This window comes from Lagopus leucura, unplaced genomic scaffold (assembly GCF_019238085.1).
Source record: "Lagopus leucura isolate 7727_CA_CO unplaced genomic scaffold, USGS_WTPT01 133-12_obj-0_obj, whole genome shotgun sequence".
NCBI classification, from domain to species: domain Eukaryota; kingdom Metazoa; phylum Chordata; class Aves; order Galliformes; family Phasianidae; genus Lagopus; species Lagopus leucura.
In genome coordinates, this window is record NW_024963578.1 from 52,496 (window position 1) to 78,257 (window position 25,762).

Consider the following 25,762-nt stretch of genomic DNA (forward strand, 5'->3'; position numbering starts at 1 on the left):
AGGTCACCAACCAGCAGCCCAGGCTGCCCAGAGCCACATCCAGCCTGGCCTTGAATGCCTGCAGGGATGGGGCATCTACAGCCTCCTTGGGCAACCTGTGCCAGTGCCTCACCACCCTCTGGGTGAAAAAAATTCCTCCTAATATCTAACTTAAATCTCCCCTGTCTCACTTTAAAACCATTCCCCTTGTCCTACCACCACCCACCCTCACAAACAGCCGTTCCCCCTCCTGTTTCTACGCTCCCTTCAAGCACTGGAAGGCCACCATGAGGTCTCCCCACAGCCTTCTCTTCTCAAGCCAAACAAGCCCAGTTCTCTCAACCTTTCCTCACAGCAGAGCTGCTCCAGCCCTCTGCTCATCTCAGTGCCTCCTCTGGACTCACTGCAAGAGCTCCACGTCCTTCCAGGCCCCAGGCCTGGATGCAGCGCTGCAGATGGGGCCTCACAAGAGCCGATAGAGGGGGATGATCACCTCCCTGTCCCTGCTGGCCGCCCCTTTTTAATGCAGCCCAGAATGCAGCTGGCCTTCCAGGCTGCGAGTGCACACTGCTGACTCACCCCATTCCCCAGGACCCCCAGGTCCTTCTCTGCAGAGCTGCTCTCAATCTTTCCCCAGTCTGTATAAATACCTGGGATTGCCCCAACCCAATGCAGCACCTGCACTTGGCCTTATTGAATCTCATTAGGTTTCATGTACATATTTATTTAAATATATTTCCAGGTAAGCAATTACTGTAAAGACGGTAAAAGTTACTACTGCAACAGAGTAACAGATTGCAAATGAGACTAGAAACAAGACTAGGAAACAGGACCTCCTTTAAGAGGGGAGGTATTCAAGATTCATTCAGGAGATGGTTTCAAATGCTTCTCATTTTGGCATCTCACAGGCAAGCTCACATTCTGAGTAACAGCAAACAAACACTGCCAGGTCAGGGAGCCAGACTGTGGGCAGGACAAAAGCAGCAGCAAGCTCCATCCAATGCAAGCCCCGCACTCCAAGGGAGAGCTAGCTTAGATCAGCAGGGCATTCTTATTCATGCCTGAAAAAACACATTTGCAGAATGAAAAAACAGTCTAAATTCTGCCTCTTGGTAGCCAAGCAATTATAAATGTGGCTGGGCAGTAAAGTCTCCTATTCAGATGTTTGCCTGCAGCTACTGGTTCAAGTAAACAGTCTGCATACTTTAAAGTTATGCTTACTCCATTTCAAGGACACTGTCATTATGGACATCGGTCAAGGCAGCAGCAAGACTAATCTGCATCTGAAGGGCCGAGCCTGCTGCATGCATTAACATCAGATACTGCAGCAAATCAGTGAAGCTTTGCAGAGCATCTCTGATAATCATGAGTTTAAACACAAGCCCAGGAGAGGCTGGGGTTACCATTCCATTGCAAACTGAAGTGTTACCAAGGCCCTTAGCACAGAGGTTACAAAACCTCAGGGGAGCGACAGTCCTCAGTTCTGCAGGGTAGGAGCTAGGAGGAGCAAACATCAGACACCCTGCGGCAGCTCAGGCAACAAAACCAGCTGGGTCCAAAGCACCTAAAGTTGCTATGCAACTCTCTTTAAAGAGAACAAAGAGGAGCAGGAAGGAAGGATGGCCAGAGAGCCAGCACCACCATTTTCTGTTGTCCCCAAGTGTCTTGTCAAACCCTTCGAGGTACACTCTGGCATATTCCCATTCTTTGAGCAGACTCCTTTCTAAAACATCTATTTATTTCTTTTTTTAACCTGGAGACTGAAGCCCTCTCCTTCTTAAAATCAAGAACTATCATAACTTCAGAAGACTGTTTTTTGCACTGCACACCAAGCATCAGGGCTCACCTGGAGGTAGATTGCTGCCTCTTGGTAGTTCATTTCCCAGTTGTGTTGGGCAGAGCTCTGCTGTGCACAGCAGTCCCCTGCAGCAGGGCTGGATGCATCGTTAATAATGTCATAGCTACCTCCATCTGCAGCAGTACAAAAAGAGAAAAAGAGAAAGATTGGTTTGCAATTAAATGAGTAGAGACTGACTGGGGAGAATACAAAATAGCTAGGCAGTAGGACAAGATAAAAGCATCAAGACATGGCAGAAAAGCCAAGAAAACTGGCAGTTTGTACATGGAGTAACAGACTGTTCCAACAGGAACTTTTTTTTAAAGGACACTCCAGGACTCAGCACTCTGACAGCTACAAAGGTCCTGAAAGATATCACAGACCAAGATGTGCTCATGAAGAAGCCCAGCACTGCTGCTTCCCTGCTGGTGAGGGATGAGGAGTCGCAGGAAACCAGCTTCCATTTGCAAAGAAGAGAATGCTGAGTAGCAATACCAGCTTCTTCTCAGGTTGTACCCCAATCAAAGAGGAGATGGACTGATGAGCCACAACCCTTTTTTTAAAGGAAAAAATGAAAGTGTTGGGAACTCCTGCTGCAGAACAGTGCTGGGGGCTGAGCTGCCTGACAGCTGGCAGCAGCAAGGGAGTCAACACCAATTCCTCCTAGAACGAGATTGCGTCCAGTTGTGTGTGCCCCTAGAAAATCATCAAAAAAGACAGAATCCTATTTAATGCCAGAAGTGGGTCTCCTGGCACAGGAGAATATATAATTGCTTAAAGGCTTCTCCCTCAGCCAACACCTCTGCAATGCACAGGTCTCCCACAGCTCCATCAGCTGCTCAGCATCCTGTCCAGCCTGGCCTTGGGTGTCAGCAAGGACAGAGTAACACCACCCTGCGGGCAGCCTGTGCCAGTGCCAAATCACCTGCACTGTAGAAGACTTTCCTTATATCCAATCTAAATCACAGAATGGCCCAGGTTGGAAGGGACCTCAAGGATCATGAAGCTCCAACCCCTTGCCACACGTAGGGCCAACAACCTCCCCATTTCACAGCAGCCCAGGCTGCCCAGAGCTCCATCCAACCTGGCCTTGAACACCTCCAGGGATGGACGGGGCATCCACAGCCTCTCTGGGCAGCTGTTCCAGCACCTCACCACTCTCTCTGTAAAGAACTTCCCCCTGACATCCAACCTAAATCTTCCCTCCTTCAACTTTAAACCATTTCCCCTTGTCCTGCTGTTATCTACCCTTTCAAAGAGTTGATTTCCCTCCTGTTTGTAGGCTCCCTTTAGGTACTGAAAGGCTGCAATGAGGTCACCCCACAAACTTCTCCAGAATCTACCTTCTTTTACTTAAAAAACATTTCCCTTTCTCCCATCACAACAAACTCTGCTATAGTTTGTCCTCTTCTTTCTTACAGCCCCATTAGATACTGGCCTTCTCTTGTCCAGGCTGCACACCCCAGCTCTCTCAGCCTGTCCTTGCAGAGAGGTGTTCCATCCCTTGGAGCATTTTAGTGGCCCCTCTGGCCGTGCTCCAAGAGCTCCGTGTCTCTCCTGCACTGAGCAGTCCCCATCTGGACGCAGCACTGCAGCGGAGGTCTCACAGCACACAGCAGAGGGGCAGATCCCCTCCCTCGCCCTGCTGGTCTCACTGCTTTGGATGCAGCTCAGGATACGGTCGGTTTCTGGGCTACAAGGGCGCAGTGCTGGCTCATGTCCAGCTGCCATCCACCAGTACCCCCAAGTCCTTTCCAGCAGGGCTGTGCTCCATTGTTTCATTCCCCAGCTTGTATCGGTAGGGAGGATTGCCTCAACCCAGCTGCATATCTCGCACTTGGCTCTGTTGAAGATCCCATCCCTTGGTGTGGACTTACCACACAGCTTGGTGTCATCTGCAAACTGCTGAGAGTGCACTCGATGCCACTATCAGTGTCATTGATGAAGATGTGGAAGGGCACTGGTCCCAGTACTGACCCCTGAGGGACATCACTCATCACTGACCTCCATCCCGACATTGAGCCATCACACTATGACCACCATGACCACAACTCCCTGGGTATGCTCTCAAACCAGTTCCTCATCCATCAGAGTCCACCCATCAAATCCATGTTTCCCATTTGAAGAGAAGGATGTTAGTGGGGGACCACGTCAAAGGCCTTACTGAATTCCAGACAGATGACACCAGCAGCTCTTCCCTTGCCCACTAACAGTTACACCACCATAAAACCCACTAAGTTGGCAAGGCAGGAGCTGATCTGTGCTGTCACATTCACAAAATACAACCAACAATCAAACTACAAATAAGCTAACAGAGGTCTCTGGGGATGTTCAACCACTAAGTAGACATCAGCTTGCAAGAGAAATGCTGGTTTTTGCATTTAACAGCAAGAGGACTGGTGAAGAAGGGAGCACAGGACTATAGACAACATGGGAAACCAGTCTAAGAACAGAGGCTGTACAGCACACCAACAGCAGTGGCATGGTATTTTCAGAACATCCCATTTTGTCAGAGCTCCCCACAGTCGTTAAACAGTGCATCTTTGCATCCTCCTTTTGGTGTAAATGTACCGGTATCCTTCCGATGAAAGAAAAAAAAGACAAAAAATGGATTTTTCTGATCTCAGATTTATTTTAAATTAAGAGATGCATTATAAAGCAATGCTTCATTGAACAAGACTTCCAAAAATAAAAATTCCATTTTAAATATACAATTCAATTGCAAAAAAGCAACTGCCAAGCACACTGAGTGCTCTTCCCAGGAAAGTTAAGCAGGGCAGGTGTAGAAACACCACAATACTTGCTAGTGTTGTGTTCTACAGCCTCAGTGCTATTAAGACACGTGAAAGCAAAGCCAAAAATGCTACAATCATCATGTATCATGCAAAAAGATAGCATCATTTTGTTTCTTCTTCTGGGAAGGGAACTTTTATTTTGCAGCTCTAGGGCTCTATATGAAGGGCTGCACCTGCACTCAGGTCCCAAACCCAACAGCTCCCAGACCACACAGGGTCTCGCTCTTATGCACTCCCACCCTCCATAGCCTCCTGTTGCCAAAAGAGGGAATGTCTCAAACTACCTTGACATGCAAAAAGTGCTGATTTCCCCCTTTTAGAAGCACAGAAGCTGTGATGGAATAGTTTGTGTTAGGGAAGTAGACAAAAGTGACAGATTCTTTTCCTGAAGGCATGTTGAGGATTTGCTGCACCTCTTTTCTATGATAAAATAATCCTTGCTAAACCAAGAGATTCTGGCTTTCTAGAAAGCCCTCAGGAGTTACAAGGGTCTGCACGCAAAACTGCACGCACATCAATAGAAACAGCACTGCTTGCCCTGCACGGTCAGGAAGCCCCATGCCAAATCACAGCTGTCTCTCCCACCCACGTCACACAAAGCTCACTCGTACCTGAGCCTTGTGAGCAGATTGCTGACACTCGCACAGCATTAAGCCTGCCTCTCTTCCTCGCCTTCTCCATTCTCTAAAACACCACTGCAAGTCTCAATGTTCCAATGCAGCCCACTGCTGCCCAACGTCCCCACGCTTTGCTGGGCAACAGGCGCCAGCACAGCCTCCTCCCATTGCACCAAAGCCATCTGTGCCAGCCTAGCACTACTGGAGCGGCTCTGAAGCATGACACCACAGCTCCTGAGCTGCCTGCTCCAATCGGCCTGGGCTGCCAGGTGGAGCTGCAGGAGCAAAGCCCAGGCCCTGCACAGCTCCTCGGAACAGTGAGCACACGGCGGAATCCAGCATCTCCTGCGATTCAAAACGTACTGAGGCAGCAAGGAATCAACACCTTGGCTACACCAGCTCTTCCAGGTAAAAGGGATGTGCAAACCAGGCTACCAACTGTGCCACTGTGTTACTGGAACACGTTCAAGTGTTAAGGACATCAGAGCAAATCTACAAAGTTGTGCAGTACTGAAAAAAACGCTGGGATGCTGCACCTACCAAAAGCTGCCAAGCCACCTCCAATCTTCAAATAATTCTTTCAGAGACAAAGCTGGCTTTGTGAAGGACTAACTCAAGGAAAAACTGTGCCACAAGAAAAAAACAACAGCAAAAAAAAAGAGGATATCCCTTTGTGCTTGTATAACCAAGATGTTATAATTGCAATATAATCAAAAGAGTAAGGCAAAAGCAAACAAGGATCACAAAAGAGAATAAGTAGAAGAGCTTACCCTTGGGTTGAGCTCACTAGAAGATACCAAAAGAGGATCTCCAGAAGAGACCCTTCCCCTCTGGTAGCCAGCTCTTAAATAAGTCCAGGAGGGATGGAGCCTGGCTCCACCCCTTCCGGCAGCACAGGTGAATTGCCTTCACCTGTGCTCCTCTGGCTGACTCAAGGCTCACCTCAGGTGATTAATCAGAGGTTCAGGCCGTGACTCAGCAGTTCCCATACAGTGCTTAACATACAGAAGACTCACAGCTGACACAGAAGGGATGGCCCAGCCAGATCAAGTTTGTAAATATGAAACAGTTATCAGAGATAGAAGTTGGAAGCAAACAAACAAACAAGCTTTGGAAGACAAGACACCCTCCTCCTGTCTCTCCTGTCTACACCAGCAGCATTTTGCAGGCACAGAGAACAAACAGCATATTGGCAAAGCAGTGCATAGCTGCATTTTGAGGATCAGCTCCTTCCCCCATCAGGTACCAGAAGGCTGCTCCAGCACCCCCGAGGCAAGAACATCATCTGGGCAACAAATAATAAAAAATTTAAATTTTTTATATAAAAATAATAAATTTGAAGATCATCTCTGACTGTTTGCTTGGCAGCCCTCCAGCTAGCTAATTTCCTCAGCTGCTCCCACGATAACAATGACACAGACTAATACAACCCCTGCTCCGTGCTGCAGGACATCCCCAGCAGCTTTACCATTAGTACTGAGCTCAGTGAGATAGGAGGATCTCTCCATGGGGCTCCCACAGTCCTCGAGGTAGATGGCAGGCATGGAAGCCGTGGCACAGGAGCGCTGCGTGTTGGAGCTGGGGAGCAGAGGCAAGGCAGCGCCGGGGCTCCTCCGTCCCAAAGCCAGTCCTCAGTTATGGGACAGCATTTTCCGTGCTCACTGCAGAACTGCACGCATTCTCCCCTCCCTTTGAGGAAGGTGGCTCAGATCTCAGTTGAAGTGCTTCCCCGCTGCCGTCCTAGAGGAGGATATTTGAATGTTCCGCTGCTGGACAAGGGGATTTTAAGTGTGAGCGCAGCTGTAAAGCAAGGCTTTGCACACCAAGCTCTCTAATTTTGGCATGTAGCAGGATTTGCTCACCAGAGAGCATGAGGAACTAACGGGAAAAGAGTCAGAGTGCTGACACCGCTGACCCGTCATAGCAAGACTTCTCCCCTACCTCCCTCAGCAAGAAAAAGAATATAGAGGTCGGCAAAGTTCACGGTGTGAGGGGCATGACGGCAAGCAAATGGAGCTGCTCACAGATGGCAGAGCTTCCTTCCACACTTCTGCAACTTATCCCTGGTGCTCCCTGAGATGGGAAAGAGGGAGGGGAAAAAAGAAAGACGGGGAAAAAAAAAAAAAGAAAAAGCAAAACCAGCTGGCTGCTTACACAAGGCATCCGGAATGACACTGCCGGGACTCCAACATTTCCATTCAGTGCAGTGGAGCATGCTCCTGTATAAATAGTTTCCATATGTCATCATTACAATAAAAAACGAAAAACAAAAAGAAAGGAAGAGCGAGCATAAACTCTCCAGAGCCCAAACCCTTCCCTTCACAAAACAAATTCCCTACTTAGGGGAACTAAATGCTCTCTGGGCAAACAAATTTCTTTCATTCGGAGGGAGGAGGGGCAGGCAGGTTCCTGCAGCTGTTTTGGGAGCACAGGGCAGAGGCAAGGAGGGGATGGGGAACAGAGCATGCTCACAGGAACCAGGGAGAAGCCATCCTTCCCAGCCAGCCTATTTTAAGCTAAGCTGAAGACAATTAGGATTTTCAGTGCTTGATCTTCAGTACTTGCATTTGTTTTACTAAATGAAATAATTTAAAGATCCAACTGGTTAACCTCCTACCAGCTAGCTAGCTACAGGCTAGCTCTTACATTTGCCTCCGACCTTCCCCAGTTTGGCTCTCATTAGCCTGCTTTGCAGACGTTCTGCTTTCCACATCCAGCATACTGTTTACAGTGTTTCATTGAAGCAGCTTCAGATGGCTCCAGTTAGAATCCAGAGCCACGCATCTTCACCTGACTTAAGAGGGCCTTCTTTTAGAAACTTGAGGAAGGTTTTGGTGGTACTGCTGGCTGCCATGCTGTCTACACAGCGCTGTTTTAGTAAGTACATCCTGTTAGCAGAGAGCTGCAAACTGCATGGAAGGCAGGGCAAGTAATGTAATTCAGCAAAAACGTTCCTATAGCTAACTATGCCATTCATACTGCTGACATACCCCATACACTCATTGTAGGACAGCAAAATGCAATCTGCTGGTGTGAGGAGTTGCATTCACTAGCAGCATTTCCCTTGGCAAGCAAGCAAAGAAGTGCAGAGGATTTGAGAATTAGGAGGCAGGACATCTTCATTCACAATGCCTTGAGAGACCCTGACTAGTGTGTACATCACTTCTCTTCAAGGAGCATACTTTTAGAGATCTTTCCCTGGGACAGCCGCGTCCCAGTTGGAGCTGGACACCGACACAGAAGTGCCTGCTGACCAAGGCTCTTGGAGCTGGGCATGCTTCCAAAGCGTGCTGAACAAGTCCACAGACATGCAATTCAGGCTCAGTGTGCGAGCACCGCCCTTGCTGGGACTGATCCCTGTGCAAGCAGCAAGAGCACAAAGCAGCCCACACTGCAGTTTCTCACTGATTGCTGCACTTCACCATTTAACTGGTGTCTTCTCATTTCAAGCACTGCATTTCTCAGTGCCATACCACTTCAATTTCTTTTACCATCCATCTGGACTGCATACCCATTGTTACCCAAACTTTGTTAGACACAGGTTCACGCTTTCAGTTTAAGGGAAAAGTAACCAGGAATCCAGCAATGCTGTATACGCACCATGGAAGATGGCAGATCCCAGCAGCACCAAAGCTGTCCTGGGGATCCAGCACATGGAACTGGTTGTAGCATCAGATTGCCATGCTGGTTCCCTCAGTAACTCGGCTCCTGAGAGCATGAACCAACAGTACAGAAATAGGATGGCAAAGAGTCTTTGGTACCTCCAAAGACTCTCAGAAGCAATCCTCTCCAGGATAGCTCTCCATCAGCTGAACCACGTGGTTCACCTGCTACAGAAGATGCAACTTCATGAAAACACGAAAAAAAGGTGGCAACCCTTCGTCAACACAAGCCCTAACGGTACCTTCAGTCCCAAAGCCCAGTCCCAAGTCCCAGGACAGCACACAAGGCAGGCAAATTGCCAAAGCAGCCAAAAGCAGCAATGTCCAGAATGCAGGCAGATTCTAACGGTGTCCAGTCTGTTAGCACCAATGATTTCCTCTTCCAAGTGTCTACAATGCCACATCGCTTCACCTCCAGCTGATTCACTGTTTCACTCCCCACCAATGCAGTCAATAAGAAACTGCTCCTTTTATTCAGGTGCTGAGCCATGAACACGCATTTGTCTCTGCAAGGCCAGGATCACCGACCTGGGAGAAAGAAAGCCGGAAGCTGCCTAGAACGCACAGCTGATTTAGCTCCTAGCCATGCATCTCAGAGGTGAGAGACAGCAGAATCACAGCTGTTAGTGCTTGGCTGCCAATTCATCTCTGTGCCAGTTGAAGCATCCCACAACAAATCCTATAGACTCAAAACATCCCAGAGCCCATCTTGTTTTCAGAAGATGCTATGGGAAGGAGTTTAACAGCCACAAGGAAGCCCCAAAACAATTTACCATCAGTTTGCTGCATGGGAAAAACAGGGCATCTCCAACAGAGCGCAGGTGCAGGAGAAACAGCATGCTGCTGAACACCTCAAGTCAGCAGAACTGAGTCAGAACGCAGCAGCAGCCTTGGGCTCTTTGTCTTGCTGAATTCTCACAGCACTCGCTGGCTGTAAGCCTCAACAAACAAAGCCACTCCAGCTTCCCAGGTAACACACACAAGCTTTCAGAACACGCATGTTGCCTCTTCCTGTTAGTGCTAGAAAACAAATGCGGGTTCCCGTCCTTTCATCTGAGGAGGCAGTGAGTTCCTGCAGCACACACACCAGCTCACTTTGTGCTGCCATCCGCCACGCTGCAGGGAGCTGAATCTGCACAAACGATGAGCAGATGTCCCTCAGCACGGTAAGCCACTTTTTATACATTATTGCCTCTTATCGACTGTGCTGCCTATCTTCTTATATGGAATACAATTCAAACTCCGGGTTGTTTACAGGACCGCTATATACTTGCTAACATCTGCACCACAAACACTTAAAAACACCAATGCACAAGCTAAACTCAATAACAGAAGAGCCAAAGCGTTGCAGGGAATTGCTTTGTTCCAGCAGGCGCTGTGCTTCCAGACAGCTCTTGCTCTCAGAGAGCAAAGCCAGCACTGAGGTAACAGCCTGCTCTGCACTCAATAACTGCTGAGCTGCGAGGATTCACACGAACGTTTCCTTCCTGCTCCTCCCTGCTGGGGACAATGGGACATTCCTAAGTAAAATCAAAGAAAATAAACAGTAAGAGGCTTCAAAGAAAACAGGGATGAGAACAATTCATAGACTTCATGGGAAGGTCCACATGCTCCCACAAGGCAGAACCAGGCACCTGCACAGTGTGAGTGCACATAACAGAGGAGGCTCTGCTTCTTTTAACAAAACTGGAACTGCAGTGCTGGATCCAAAGCATTTATAATCAGCAGGAGTCACAGAAGAGGAAGGCTGCATTAGGAAAACATTGTTAAGAATTACAACCTCAGCTTCTGCATTCAGCCAAATTGCTGCCTGCTTCACACAATTTGTGATCTTACCTCCAAACCACAAGGGGAAGCCAAAGCCACAACAGAAGGATCTCCTACAGCCTCACATTACTCAACTTTTAGCAAGGGATGTGCCCTATGATCCTGCCAGCCCAAGCACTTTACAGCAACCAGGGCTTTAGAAATACAGAGATAAGATTATTCTGTAACTGAAATTAAAGAAGCAAGCTGTTGAAACAGCTCATTTTGGACAGATAAAAAAGCCAACCAAACCAAACACACTACCGTTTTTGTTGAACCCAACTAAAAAAGAGACAAGCTGTGCCCGAGGCTCTGACTCAGGAGAAAGGCCAGACATGAAATGTATGCACGCTTTTATAACCCATAATTTTTTAACGAGGTAACAAAAAAGGAAAGAGACAACATCAGAATCCCTTAGATAAAGGTTTGTATTTTTTTTTTAAACACATCCTGTTACATGAATGCATTTCCTCTTTTTGTTCCAAAAAGGGAAATGAACACCTCATGATTTTGACAAGTTAAAATGTTAACGTTCAACACGATGCTTTAGCATCAACACAACATCAGCATTTTAAAAACATGCTCCTTATCTTGATTCCCCAAAGCAGAGCCTTTGGATTTTCCTGATGCAGTTTGGAAAGATGCTTGACAGAGCTGCAACCCAACCAGGTCTGCCTTCCAGCTACAGCTGCCTGCAGCTCCCTGGAAAAGCTGCAAGGTCAGCAGCAGGAAGCAAAGAGGAAGTGCTTTGCTTACCTGAGAAAGCAGCAAGAATCTCAACAACAAACCTGCATGGCTATAGCTCTCAGGTTCCTTTCAAATTAGCCGAGCTCCCCACCACACAATGCCAACTCTTAACATTCTGCAGAGCTCAGCCCCGGGCAATCTGGGCCAGTTTCTTTGCAGAGGACGAGCTCCCTGCAATGAAGCCCCCTCAACTATTGCAGAGAGGCAGCTGCCTCAATGATGGCCCTCCACCTCCATTGGTCTCTGCAGCCCAAGCATGCGTTGCATCTTGGTGCCAGCCCTGGAGCACAGCTCGGATGCAGCTGGCCAAACGCAATGGTAACTGGGCGCATGTCGGCTGGCCTGAAGACACAGCAATAGCAAGAGAACAAGTGAGATTCAGTAATTTCACAGCAATATTCTTCTGTCTTTCTGCTGCACGCCGAGATCAAAGAAAGTGATTTACAAAGCCCAGCAGAGGTTGTGGTGTTGGTGGGACTCTGCTGCACCAGTTCTTTTGAAATACGGCACTGCCACATTGAAACTTCAATGTCCCAGCCAGGGAAAAGTAGCTGCCAACAGCAGAGGAAGATGCTTGTTGAGGAAAGGGGAAAACCCCAACCTCCAGTGCTGTGTAACTGCTCTCTTCAATATTTTTTGAAAAGGAAAGATTCCTGCATATTTGGTGCTGCTGGCAGGCACTAGAGAGGTCACAGGTTGGAGAAGAAAGAAGGAATTAAACCATGAGTTTGGCAGCTTCAAGCCAGAAGTCAGAGGGCTGTTCCCAGATCAGTCCTTACATCAGGTCTGACCTCATATGGAGATGAAACACATCTGATTTTGATTACAAAAGTTACCAGCACTGCAGATCCCCTCCGACCCTTGCAGCATGGTTCCAAACCCTGCTGTCAGACACCTGCCCAAACCTCTCCAGCTTCAGCCAGCAGGCAGGCACTGCTCCTGGCCCATCTCACAGCCTCCCGCTCAGGGCACTGCTCTGCTCTGCCCTCGGACGAGCTGGAACAAGGGCACTGCAAGCATGCCAAGCATTAACACACATCCTTTATGGCACCAGATGGAAACATCACCTCCCTCCCATGACTGTTACTTATTTGAAGAATGCAGGAATACATGTGCCCCTAAGAAAGCATCAGCTGAAAATGCTATGCTAGTGCCAAGACAAGGATCTTGTCACCTCACAAAATAAATAAATGCATGACTTTGGGTTCATCTGATGCTCTTGCTCACAAGCCCACACTGACTGACATGGAAAACCGCCCTTTAATTCCAGGTTTTAGAAGAGCTACTGCTGGCTTCCCATTATTTTGCTTGGAAATCCTGTCTGGTTGGCTGGCCTGCAGTCGCTATCCTGTTGATCTCCTTTTGGGGCTGGAAGAAAGACACTGTCTTAGCAGCAGTCAGACTGTCACTCTCAGAGCCTGAAGGAAAAAAAAGAAATAAAAATCTGCTGATACTTAAATACCGAACTTCAGAATCAGCTAGCACTCAGCGTTTTGAAGCCTCTCCTTCCACAGCTATTAGAGATAAGGCTCTGTCACCACTCTTGTATTTAAAAGGAAGGGCATTAGCCTTGGTCACTTTCTTCCCCCTTTCCGACCCTAATGCCAACATTCTCTGTACTAATTCTCAATTCATCAAAACCAATGTGGTCAATTGTTTGCACCTGCCAGCAGATCAGAACAAAGCAGAGTGCTCAATATGACTCAAGGGTGACAGGGCAGATCCAAGAGAGTTTCAGCAAACGCTCCTCTGCTCAATCACATTTCCATGCTTCTGGTTTGTTCAGTATCCTGCACAGACAGCAATCCCCTCTGTGCCAGGAAAAACAAGCAGCTGTGCAGCCAACAGCACCATTTTCCTGTTTCAGTGGTGACTCACCAGCAGTGAGCTAAGTGACCAGCTGGGTATAGTCAGCCAGTGTTGTAGGAACATTGCACATGGGGACAGATTATGCCCCAGCCCTTGTGCCTCTAAGCAAGCTCTGATCACTCCTCATCCAGTGTGACCACCCCATGGGGAGGAGGAGACAGGCTGTGGAAATGCTGGTAAGGCTTCTGCCTTTGGAGCCCCAGCACCGCAGGCTAACAGCCTGTCATTCCACCTGTGTCTGATCACACTGTGAGACATGCAGCCACTTACTAGTGCAATTTGATCCTGGAGAGGTTTTAGCATTCCCATCAGCAGGATAGATCACTGAGTCTTAATGCTACAGGCACTGGTTTGTTTAGCTACCAAGAGGAAGAACATGTCTGCATAACCAGTGAAATCCCTCAGAGGGCTGCATTGCTCCTGTGTACAAGCCTTCCCAAATCCATCGAAGATGGTGCAAGTGTTCTCAAAAACACGGTTATAGTTGGAATAAAATACAGGTGATCAGGCATTCCCAGCTGACAACATCCACACACTCGTGTGAGAGACAGTCACAGAGCTGCTAAACCATTCGGCCCCCCAGCATCAGAACACTTAACACAGCAGTGCATCCTCAATTTCACTTTGTGTGAGCACAAAAAGCAAAGCCTTTCCTTGCAAGCCAGACTGAGATCAGAAAAGCAGCACTGGATACTCCCGGCTATGACTCAATGCCAGCAGAACCTCCAGCGCCCTGCAGACCTTTGGTATGTGCTGGGTGCTGCAGCAGAGCAGAGCAAAGCAGCGCAGAGCAGCGCACAGCCCTACTCGCCCCCAGCCCAGCTAGCAGCACTGGAGCCCAGCTTCCTGCTGCACCGCTCCAAGCAGCAGATGACTGAAATCCTAAAGCTGCTCTCTGTAAAGAAAGCAGCCATGTAAAAATCAGGCTATGTCTCAATATGCAAAAGCAATTATGATAGAGACAGAGAGAGAGCCCTGCAAGGTCCAGACCAAAAGCCAGAGACACTGGAGGGGAGAGAAAGGCCGATCAAATTTACCACACTTTTCCCAGCTTAAGGATCAGAAATGGAGTGTTCTGGCTCATAAATTCTACTTCCAGCAAATTCGAGCTTAAATCCCCTGAAGGCAATAAGGAAAAGGCAATCAACAACAACTCTAACCACTTCACAGATGCTCCTGTTTAGTTTTTACAGCACTTCTTACAGCATTCAAATGGGTGAAATGGGATTTCAACGCAGGGGGGCTGACAGCAGAAGGCAGGATTCCTCAGTGAAGATTCCAAGGGCAAAGGAAGTTCTGAGACACATCATATCGGTTATGATGAGTGAACTCAGCGTGCTCTGCCTTGGCTCATTTTAATCTGGCAGTAAGAAAGCTTGGCTAAACTGAATATCCTCCAACTACAGGGCCTTAAAAATCCACAGGAGCCACAAAAATGAGAGGAAAAGCAAGCAAACTGATGCGTTCCCTGGGAAGCCATGAGAAAACTAATTGCTGTTTGTCTCCAACTGTTGTTCCGCTTCCTGAGCCAAATGTTCCCAAGTCAGCTGCAGCGGCTGAGGAGTGACCAGATAGAGCTGGAAAGCTGTCGATTGAAAATTGCAGCTCAGACACTCTCAGACTCCTTAACGTCTTTTATAGATCCAGGACCACCTGTCTGAAAAGCAGAGCCCTCCACTGCTGTGGCACAGGGCCGTATGCACACATCTCCAGCTAACACCTCAGCTAACGGCCTCACCTGACCTGTGCTCACAGCTGGGAGGTGATGGCAGTGTGCCGGGAAGAGATGTGCGAAGGGATCGGCCGCTTCCTCCAAGCAGCACAGTCATTTGCACAGAGCATGAAGAAGCTTCCAGAGCCCTCACCATCCTCTAGTCTCCTCACAAATTTATGGGCACGAAAGATGATATCCATCGCCAGAGCACTAGCAATGACAAAGGAGAAGGAACCATTTGACACCGGGATAATGCAACGCTAACCCAAGTCAGCTTTACCTTGAATACGCTTTTACTCGCTCAGATTTGAACAGCATGGGGCATTCAAGACTAAATCACTATGATTTTTTACAGCAAGAAAGAGTCAACAGTGCAGGGATTCTGTTTGACAAAGCATCCTACTGTGAAACACACAATGTCTGCATTGTGCAAATCGATCTCCTGCAGGGCTAAGAAAACAAGGCAGGCTTGGAAAAAATACACACACTGATTGCAGCCCACAATGCCTCCTGGTACTTCACTCACAGTTTCTCTTCTGCAGGTGCCACATTTTCAGAGTTACACTGAGAATCGCCTGATAAAAATGCTTTTGTGAGGTCTGGACAACACGGAGTGCTGTTCCTCTTGAAGCACAGATATCATCTCTACTCCCTCATTACTGCAAGTATTTAAGTGCAGCCGAGGCAGTCCTGCCTTAAAACCTGAATTCTCAGTATGAATGAGATTCCAGAGGATGATGTACTTGGAGCTTCACAGCAGAAACACATTTTCCACTATTTCTAACATGATATTGAAGGATGCCCAACATATCCTAAAAAGCAGCCTCCTTCCTCTGAGTTTACGGAGCTCATCACCCAGGGAAATGAACTGTAGAGGAGAAATTGACTGAGGGGGAAAACAATCTCCTTATGTTTTGGGTCTTCGTTTCCCTTTCCAAGATTTTCACCCCTTGCTCATCTCAGACGCAGTTTTGCTTTGCTTGCTTAAAGCATTCATTACAACCCATCTAAGCCAGGTAAGGATTAGAGAAGCACTGGCAGGAGCTGCAAAAATGCAACGTTGTTAGATTGGAGAAGAGACTTTCAGAGGCATAAACAGCAATTCAGCACAGAACTTGCACTTCAGAGAAAACAATTCCCTGTATATAAATTTTAAGCAGGTACATAATAAGAAAAGCAAAATCATTCACAGAATTGCAAACCAGACGCTCTTGATAATAAAATAATTTTGCCCAGATGCCCATTCCCACACAACAGTACATCCACACTTTGCAGATGAGACAGGTTAACCACAGCAGTGTTACGCAGTGTCTCTTAAGTAAAGGACCAGATTCAACGCAGAGCCAGGTCACTTCAGGAGACAAGATCCCAGCCTGTGATCTGGCTGCGCTTCACCTCAAGTGCCACAGAGAAAATGCTGCCACTGGAACTAATTGAAGGCAAATTAGTAAAACCAGGAGCCACGATAGGAGAGAATGTCCTGTGTAGCATTCAAGAAAGCAACCAGACAATCTAAAGTCTGTCAGAGATCTCGGGGTGTGCAAGGCCGAGGCAAGCATTCCTTTTTCACTCATCCCCTATTTCTTCCCAAGTTAGCTACAGCATTTCCACAGCAAAACTAGTGCCCAAGTCCATGCAAACAGCTTCTAAGTACTCACTGGAATTCAAAGATCAAAAGCCAGATGATCAAAGATAACTTAAGTCCGCTAGACAGCTAACATTTAAAGCACCTATTTTTCTTCAAAATACTTTCAATGCTTTCACAACACCTACAGTGGTTCCTCATAAAGTGCTGTGATCACACAGACCTGTAGTAGCATTTTCCCAATAAACAGGTACTTATCCAATTTCCAGCGGCTATCCATTCCTGCAGACCAGGAAAAAAACAAACAAACAAAAAACCCACCCATTTGCAATGTCCCTCCTCCACTCTCTGCACTAAAGGAAGCAAGAGGAGGAGGAAGGCAACAGGGCCCTGCTGGCCAGATAAGTTGCAGACTTTAAGGACAGGCTTGTTTTCCTTCTACTGCTGATAGAATCATATTCTAGAAACAGATCCTGCAGAGAAGTCCATCACTGCAGGTTGTACTGATCACCGACAACACGGAAATCCAGGCTGCACAAGTGTCTCAAAAGAACATTAGCAGTCCATTAGCTGTCCAGGACGCTGTGCCACTCCCGGAGGCATGCATTTACCTGGTTTGTAAAATGGTTTATTCAAAAGAAAGACAAGCTTGTTGTATACAATTCCAAATTCACACTGTAATTCGTGTTCAAAAACATCACAAGAGTTTCCATCAGTCAATCAGAACAGCTTTGCCACGTGCCCCTCAGCACATTCCATCAAGGACCGGCAGAAGCAAGCCCAGAATACAGACCCTCCTCCGGGAGCCCAGGGAGCCAGCAGACCCTGCACTCTGATGCTCTGCTCCACAAGAGGCAAGCAGCAGTCACAGAGGTGACTCACCTCGTCCAAACCCAGCCCCTCCATCCCCACCTGAATGACGTGTGCTGTCTTTATGCACTTTGGGCTGCCTTCTGCTCCTCAGCAGTGCACAGACGGGAGGCACATTTACCAACAGCCCCATCATTTCTACACAAATGGTCAGGCTGAATCCATTCTTCCCGAAAATTTACTCTATGGGCAGCAGGAACAAATGGCTCACCTCACCATTCAAAGTTATAAAAGCCTTTTTTCCAGCAATGCTTGTAGAAAACATCACACTTTGCTGCTGTGTGCTCCCCCCATTTCCTCACTCACACACAGCAATTCCTTTTTACCTCAATAGCAGATGCCGTTGCTTTCACATAAGAATCCAGAATTTAAAGACGACAACATCTATTGCCATAATCCATTGTGTGGGAGAAACAGACAGAAAATATCATTGTTCCCTGCACAACACTATGAGCTGTACTTTCTGCACTGAACACACTGAGCTCCACTTGAGGCAACAGCAATTTCCATGCAGGAGGCAAAGGAGAATTTTATATCTGATCTAATACAGGATAAATCAATGAGTACTCATTTATTTCTTACACTTCCCATCAGCTCAAGGAGAGACACTGTCCTAGAGTTTCAAGGCTATCCGCGCTGCCTTTGTGTAGGAAAAACATACCTCACACTTTGAGAACTGTTTGAACACTTCCTTAGAGTTCTGGGAAGGACCAGAAATCACCTGGCCCAGGCTGCTGCTCAGCAGTTACAGTGCAAGACTTTGGGCAAGGTCATACAACAGCATCTCTGTTTCTGCTTTCTGTAAAATCCATTCATGACAAACAAGCGTTGGAAAGCTTAATTACATGCACAGAGCATTCAGATTCTCAGATAATTTGTACTAAGGAAAGGCAGATTTGTATTAATTAGTGTATGCTACGGATTCAAGGGATGAAAGCTCTTCTCTCTGTCTCTTCCAGCTGCTGGAGCTTGTAAGAAAAATTACCCAGCCTCACAGTCCTCCACACTGCACTCAGAGAACCTTCTGCAACACAGTAACCACACTTCTCTGGCTGCAACCTGAATTCCAGTTGGCTCTGCAGGACTCTGACCTTCTAGGGCAACAGAAAGCAGGAGCTCCCCTGCAGGCATGTATTTCAGCACAATTCGAGGAAGGCAGAGCTTTAATATTCCTCCCCACGCAAGTATTTTCTTCCATTATGAACTAAAAGCTGCGTGATTAGGGAGATTAATTTTTGCAGCTGGACATTTTCTTTAAGAATGCCATTTTCCACATAGTTTTCTCATTTAGCTCCTTTATTCCAATCCCAAAGCAATCACTTAGCCAGTACAGACCTCTCCTGCAAAATTCTGAAAGAAACATACACTTGCTCTTTAGTCTTTTCTTTTTTACATCAGCAACAAGTTTGTTTTCAAAGAACTCTATTGCTACTAATTTCAACCTTGTAATTTGTCTGCATTTCCAGACAACCAAATCTGTCTAGAATAGAGATTCATTTGCCAAAGGATTTGGTGGCAAAAGCTGTGTCGTGGATCAACTTAAGAATGGCACAAGAAGTTCCTTCAAAAAACAAACAAATGAAAAACAGTAGTGAGATCTGAACACACATCTCAGTGAGAGAGGGCTGAGACAGCCCTGGTTAAAGTTTGGAGTGGTGATCGACACAGCAACACAAAACAGGCGTGCAACTTTCAGTTACACTGAAACACATCCCACTTTGCCTTTCCCTCAGTCACCTGTGAAGTGAGGTGGGTGATTTGCTGTGAATAGCTGTTACCTGGGGATAAACCTGAACAAATGCATTACATTTAACCCACCCAGCCCCCCTCAGCCCACAGCCAGGCATAGTAACAGCTGAGCTGTTGCTCCAAGCTCTGGTTCAATGATTTCTAATCAGAGTTTGGGCAAAATAAAAATAAAACAGGAAATAGCTCCTGTCCTCTGATTTTCCATATCCTCATCCCTCTGGCAAGCTTTACCTCTCACGAAAACAGGACTTCTCACACACTTTATCCCTCCAGAGGACAAGCCTCTGATAAGAACAAAGAAGTGCATGCTTTTGTTTGCCCCCAGCAGACCAGGGACACATTGGAATTCCTCACAGCCTCCATGAGGCACAACTTCTCTGTGTTGCACAGAACATTTTCTTCATAAGCAAGGAGGAAAGCTGGACCCCATGCCCCATTTTTAATGAGCCTATTTTGCAAGTGATGGCACTGGTCCACTCATTAGCTTAAGCCTCCCAGTTCACAGAGATAAAGATGCCCCTCAAGGTGTTGATGCCAGCCTTCCTGTGTCAATCTGTCATTCCATGCCTGCAGCACCACTGTGTTCAGAGGGCTCCAGAGGGTAATCCGGGATCACTTCCATAGAACAGGCTTAATATTTTTTCAGCAAGCTCAACTTTAACAGTGATTAAAAACATATAGTGAAGTAATAGTTCTTCAATATCAAGAGACACCCAGGTTAAGGAATTCCAGGAAATGAATTCTCAAAAACCACGGGGCTATCTTCTAAGAAGCAGAAAATTAGTTCCTCAGCAATTTCACTGTATTTCAAAGGGAGCAAATTGTGGACTATTTTTACTTATTAATATGCTCATTCCCACACTTGTGCTTCAACACAACCCTGTTGGCTTTAATCAAACCCATATAAAAACCCATAAAGCCCGCGTAATTTCTTTAAAGGGTGGAAGAAAAAGGGACAAAAAAGTTAATAATGTTATTCAGTAGAAAGCCTATAAATACATAACAAAACAGGGATGCAGTCTCTGCTTAAATTAAAACAAGAAGATATGATGGAGCAGCAGTGAAGGATGGAGTGGTGATTTAGCCACAGACATATGCTGTAGGGTTGGGACAGAAGAGGAAAAACTGTGACTGTCAGAAACCAGGAACTAGCTCAGGAAGTCAGAGGAGGAGATAACTAAGGGAACTCGTAAGACTGCAAGAGGAAATCAAACCACAGAAATCACAGAGGAGATGGGGAAAAGGGACAAAGTACAGTGAAGAGCTACAGGCCAGGAAACAATGCATCTGATAGAAATGCTGTGCTTGCAGAAGCAGAGCTTGCACAGGATCACAAGAGCCTGCATACCTGCAACATCAGCTGGGAGTTGAGAGATGCGTCCAAAAAAGCTGCTAAACCACATTCATAAGGTGTCACATCAAACAGGAGTCCACAAGCACGCTTCAGTACACCTGATGTCTGCCTCTCACCTGCTGAGGGTAATGGCTCTAGCAAACGCTCACTGAGGTGAGAGCAGAGCTGCTGAGCGATGGGAGCTTTTGTGTTCCCTCTCCCCAAGACTGGCTACGTCCCACTGAACAGCTGGGTTAACAGGGCTGCGTATAAATTGTCTCCAAACGCTCCTGATTCTTCGATAACAACACAATAAGGATTTTAAGGGCTATCAGCACACATCCGTGTCCTTATTGCAGAAGTCAAAACCTAAACTAGAAATAGGCAAAACAACGGCTGCAAAAGCCAGCTCCTGATGGAAAACAGCAAAATACATCAGTGCAGCTGCTGCACCTGACATCGCGATGGCACAGCAGCACGGCCGGTGCGAGGAGCAGCTCTGTACCAAACGGGAGAGCTGAGCGTGACGGCAGGGAGTCACAGCGCGGTATGCAAAGGACAGGTAGAACGTGCTGGAAAAGGACAGCTGGTCCGCCCCGTCCTCTGCCGTGCCTGCCGCAGCACGGCTCTGCCCACACCGAACTGCACCGCAGCCCGTGCCGAGCTGAGGCCCAAGGCAGGACGGCACTGCCGACATGGACATGGAGCCGGGCAAAGGTGAGATAAGGTAGCACGCCTTACTTTAACCGGACAGAAATAAAATAAGGCAGCACGCCTTACTTTGGCCAGGCAGCTCCTCCTGATCCGTGCTGTCCCTCGGGGCCGAGGCGCCGCTGCCGCCGTCATCCAGGGTGAGGATGAGCGGGACGTCGTCATCCATGCTGACGGCCATCCCCGTCTTCCCGAAGCTCGTTTCCCGAGCGGTTCGAACGAGGCCTTTTCCACCTCCGCGCACGGCTGGGTTCCGTCAGATCTCTTTCGGGTTACGGCTCCCATCGGGACTCTCCCGCAGCCGCCGGAACGCGGAGCCGCACTCCCTCATCCCCGCCCTTCCGAGGCTCCGGACGCTGCAGCGCGGTTCCCACGCCCGGCCGCTCACGGGACGGCGCGGTGCCACGAGGACGGGACGGCCGGGCGTGGAGCCGGACGCGGGGCGCTATGCATGGCAGGCCGGGCCGGGCGGCACGGCGTCGCGAAGTCCTTTCCGAGAGGAGCAAAGCGCGGTAAGGACGGGCCCCGACAGCGCCGCGTCCCCGCGAGGTCACGGCCGGCCCGCACCTCCCGCCGGGCTCGAGCCGCTCCGCCGCCCCGCGAGCAGCACTCGAAACCGAGCTGCTGCGTCCCGGCCTCTGCCGCCGGTACCCGTACCCGTACCCGTACCCGTACCCGTACCCGTACCCGTACCCGTACCGCTACGGGCCCCGCCGCCACCGCGCCGCGCCGCGCCGCGATTCCGTCCCGTCCCGCCCCGCCGCCCCTCATTGGCCGCCCAGCGGTGCACCTCCTTCCAGCTCGCCAATCGGCGCTCGGAGGTCCTTACGCCCCGCCCACCTCCGACTTGCCGGTCCCCCAGCGAGAGGAGCCGGATTGTTCCCGCCTCCTTCTAGCGTTTCCTCCCGTCATTGGGCAGCGGGGGTCATTGGGCAGCGGAGAAGAGAGGATGCCGATTGGCTTGAAGTGACTCGTGCGGCATCACGGGGCGGGCCTACGCTTACGGACGGGAACGAAAAGGGCGGGTTCTCGGGAGAGCGACGTGGGCTGCTATTGGCTGCGCGGTGTGAGGATGCCCCGCCTCTTCCGGTCAGGGACGGATGTGAGCGCGGCGGTCACCCGGCAACGGTGGTGGGGTAGAACTGTCGGTATGGTGTGCGGCTAACACTCAAGCAGTGGAGCGCTGAGAGTCAGGGCTGGCTACCGGAAAGGCTCTGCAGGAGGATGCGAGGCCCGCTGCGGTGCTGCCGTGTTGGGCTGCCGCCCGCGCGCTCACTGCGCGGCTCCGGTTACCGCAGGCGGTACGCGGGTGGCGCTCCGCCGTAGCGCGTCGCAGCAAATCGATTGCGAGCACCGAGCCGTTGCCTCGGCTCTGCCGCCTCCCATTGCGATCGCCAGGCAGCGTCGCCAGTGGCTCGACGCGTCTGAGGCCGAGCTGACCGCACGTACGGCCGTGTGAGGGATGGATGCCGGCTGCGCTGGAAGCTGGGCAGTGCCCTAAACGGGAAACGGGTGTGCTCCTGGGAGACATGGTGAGAGTTGGAGTTGGGTCAAAGGTAGGGAGAGTGCTGCCTGTGACGGCAGGGCATGGTGTCTGAGCACAGCAGCTGATGCTGAGCTGGCTGCAGCTGGTCACACAGCAGAGCCGAGCTGCCATCAACCTGTTTCCTTAGATAAAATCTCATCATTTTAGAGGCTCCGTCCTTCAGTTTCTCCAGCACTTCGGCACTGCATTTTGCATCCTGCTCTCGGGTTCAGTTCTCCCAGGCAGTTTCAGGACATTTACTTCAGTTTCTTGATTTGCTTCCCAGCATCCACCTGCTGCTAGGGAACGGGGCTCTCATGCGTCAATTCTTAATCCTGCTGTCTCCATCTAGTGTCCAAATTGCACCTCTGCTCCTCTCAGCCCCTTGGAAAAACTGCAGACGTAACAGCCTGTATCACTGCCCCAGTATCCAATGAAGCTTATCGGGCTCAAATTCGAGCCAGTATCCACGGTGCCTCCAAACGATAAGGGACTGCAGGAATTTAAAGAAGCATAAAGGTATTTGGACAAGCACCTCTTGAAATATTGAATTGAGGCTTGTTTCCTGGCTTTGATTGCTCTGGAAAGGCTTGATTCTGCAGCCACATGCAGTTCAACCAGGGTTTGTGATAGCTGGCAGGTGTGCAGGGCACTTGCTGGAGGCTCCCCACTTTGCAGCTGCTGCCTTAGCAGGCTGAGTGTTGAACACTCTCTGCACCAAGGCCCATCTGGCTTTGAAGGAGAATCATACTGTGCTTGTCCTAGAATGGTTTGTCCTCAACTGGATGTGAGAGAGCATTTCTCTGGTATGGGAGGGGAACCACCAGACTCTCCCTCGCTACTTGCATTTCTTGATGCTTTTTTAGAAGCACTCCCTTAAGTGCCTCAGAAAACCAAGTTACTCTTTACCACCTGTGGGGCAGAAAGCGGGTAGGGATGGTTTTGCTGAAACATTTGGAGCTGTGAGTTGTGCCCAGGCCTGGACTTGTCAGGGCCAGAACACCCAGCAGCACCCTGCATACAAAACACAGGCCCCAGCAAGTTTCCTTTTGATCATTTATTTGGTTACAATACTGAACTGCTGCAGCAGTACTCATAACCTTTGTATGGGAACTGCTGAGTCACGGCCTGAACCTCTGATTAATCACCTGAGGTGAGCCTTGAGTCAGCCAGAGGAGCACAGGTGAAGGCCTGTGCTGCCGGAAGGGGTGGAGCCTGGCTCCACCCCTCCTGGACCTATTTAAGAGCTGGCTACCAGAGGGGAAGGATCTCTTCTGGAGATCCCCTCTTTTGGTATCTTCTGGTGAGCTCAACCCAAGGGTAAGCTCTTCCACTTATTCTCTTTTTTGTGATCGTTGTCCGCTTTGCCTTACTCTTTTGATTATATTGCGATTATAACATCTTGGTTATACAACCTTCAATATAAATCATGTTATAAATCCAAGTCAGCACTCCCCAATCACCAGAAGCTGTCGAAATCAGCGGTTGCCAAGGATCACAGAATATCCTGAGTTGGAATGACAAGAATTATCAGGTCCAACTCCTGACTCCACCTGACAACCCAAAAGAAATCTCAGATGCCCCTCATGCTTCCTGCTCTCTGTCCTCTTCACCCAGTGTCTCCAGGATCCTTGCTGGCACCAGCTGCTCCTGGAGCTCCACCTGGGATCTGTACCCCAGCCTGAGCCATGACTGACTGGCAGCCATGCCTTCTCCTGCAGCTGGATATCTGCTGGAGGAGGTCCTGTCCCCTGTGGCTCTGCCTTCCTGGCCAGACACCACAGCAAAAGGAATCTGACTGGTTACGTCGTCTTTGCTGAAGATTGCTGGTAGGTGAAAATTGCTGTTGCCACCACAGCCGGACATCACATCACCACAGCCAGCCATCCTGCCCTGCCGCCACAGGGCTGCCTCCTGCCCAGCTTGCTGTCCTTCCAGCGCTGTGATCGCTTCCTTCATCCTCCCCACGGCCCTGCTCGTGGCCTCCATCAGCCCCAGGTCCCAGCAGACGTCTTCGCCAGGCGGTCGGTGCCCGGCTCACGTAGATGAGGGCTGCACACACGCGGAGCGAACTTTCATTTTACCGCCACGGAGGCTTTGCCTTGCAGCCCCGCCCCGCCGTGCAGCTCCCGGCAGAATGCCCGCACGCGCTTTTCGGCTGAGCCCGGGGCGGAGGGGTGGCGGCTGCAGCAGGAGAGCCCCGCAGTTCACGCCTTTCTGCGAGGCGAGGCCGATTCGAGGAGGCGTTCGGGCGCCCGAGGGACCGCAAGCATCCTCCGGGAGAAGCGGCTCGGACGCCGGCATCCGCGCAGCCCTCGAGATGCTCGCAGACGCCTGGCCGGCCCCGCCGAGCCGTCCCGGAGCCCGCGACGGGCTGCTCGGCGAGGTCTGGCGGTCGGGCGGCTGGCAGGGGGCCGCTGGCGGGGCCGCGGGGGAGGCCGGGCTGGCGGTGAGGGGCCGGCGGCGGGCTCCAGAACAGGGAGTGCAGCTTGGCCACGCCCGCTCTCCCCATCTGCAGCACCCGCGTCGGCTGCCGGCTGCCGAACAGAGACTCGTCGCAGTAGGACGGAGCGCGGCTCCGCGACCTGCACGGGGAGACAGAGGGGACGGACGCTGGGAGCGGGGCCGGCCGGGATCCGACGGCGGCGGCGCCGACTGCCCGGCCCCGCTCACCTCCACCGGCTGCCTGCCCTGGGGACGCTGCTGTGGCCGGCCGGACTTCCGGCCGGGCTCCCGGCCGGCCCCGAAACCGCCGCCATAGGGCAGCAGCTCCGCCCCTTCCGTGCTGCTGTGCGGGGCCGTTGCACGCTTCCGCCGCCAGCAGCGCAACACGAACGGGTGGGGTCGTGATGGGAGGGGGGTTGTGGTAGGGGAGGGAGAGGCCTGATAGGGGTGGGTCGGGATGGCAGGGGCAGGTCGTGATGGTCGGGACGGGTCGTTAAGGGGGAGGTCATGATGTCCGG

General features: G+C 49.9%; 2 protein-coding genes across 3 annotated transcripts in view; both read right to left on the reverse strand.

Annotated features, from left to right (window-relative positions):
* Positions 1-21,652, reverse strand: part of TPCN1 (two pore segment channel 1) — a 48,428-nt gene extending 26,776 nt beyond the window's left edge. The window contains exons 1-2 of one of the 2 annotated variants that reach the window (XM_042891450.1): positions 21,344-21,652; positions 1,826-1,950 (exon numbers count right to left, since the gene is read on the reverse strand). In XM_042891450.1, coding sequence (XP_042747384.1) covers positions 1,826-1,950; positions 21,344-21,455 — 237 coding nt within the window. In that variant the 5' untranslated portion in view covers positions 21,456-21,652. Of the gene's footprint in view, positions 1-1,825; positions 1,951-6,696; positions 6,777-21,343 lie in introns of those variants that run through there. The other variant, XM_042891451.1, reaches the window with a different exon arrangement.
* A 2,484-nt stretch (positions 21,653-24,136) lies between these two features.
* On the reverse strand, positions 24,137-25,558 carry RITA1 (RBPJ interacting and tubulin associated 1). Its single transcript, XM_042891446.1, has 2 exons — positions 25,473-25,558; positions 24,137-25,384 (listed from the first exon to the last, which is right to left on the reverse strand). The coding sequence occupies exons 1-2, from the start codon at positions 25,556-25,558 to the stop codon at positions 24,880-24,882; spliced, it is 591 nt and encodes a 196-aa protein (XP_042747380.1). The 3' UTR covers positions 24,137-24,879.
* Positions 25,559-25,762: the final 204 nt, after the last annotated feature.

Excerpts from the sequence above, each read along its gene's own strand:
- RITA1 (XM_042891446.1), bottom strand. The coding sequence starts at position 25,558 with ATGGCGGCGGTTTCGGGGCCGGCCGGGAGCCCGGCCGGAAGTCCGGCC. Across the intron at positions 25,385-25,472 it reads AGGGCAGGCAGCCGGTGGAG|GTCGCGGAGCCGCGCTCCGT; the intron begins GTGAGCGGGGCC and ends CTCCCCGTGCAG.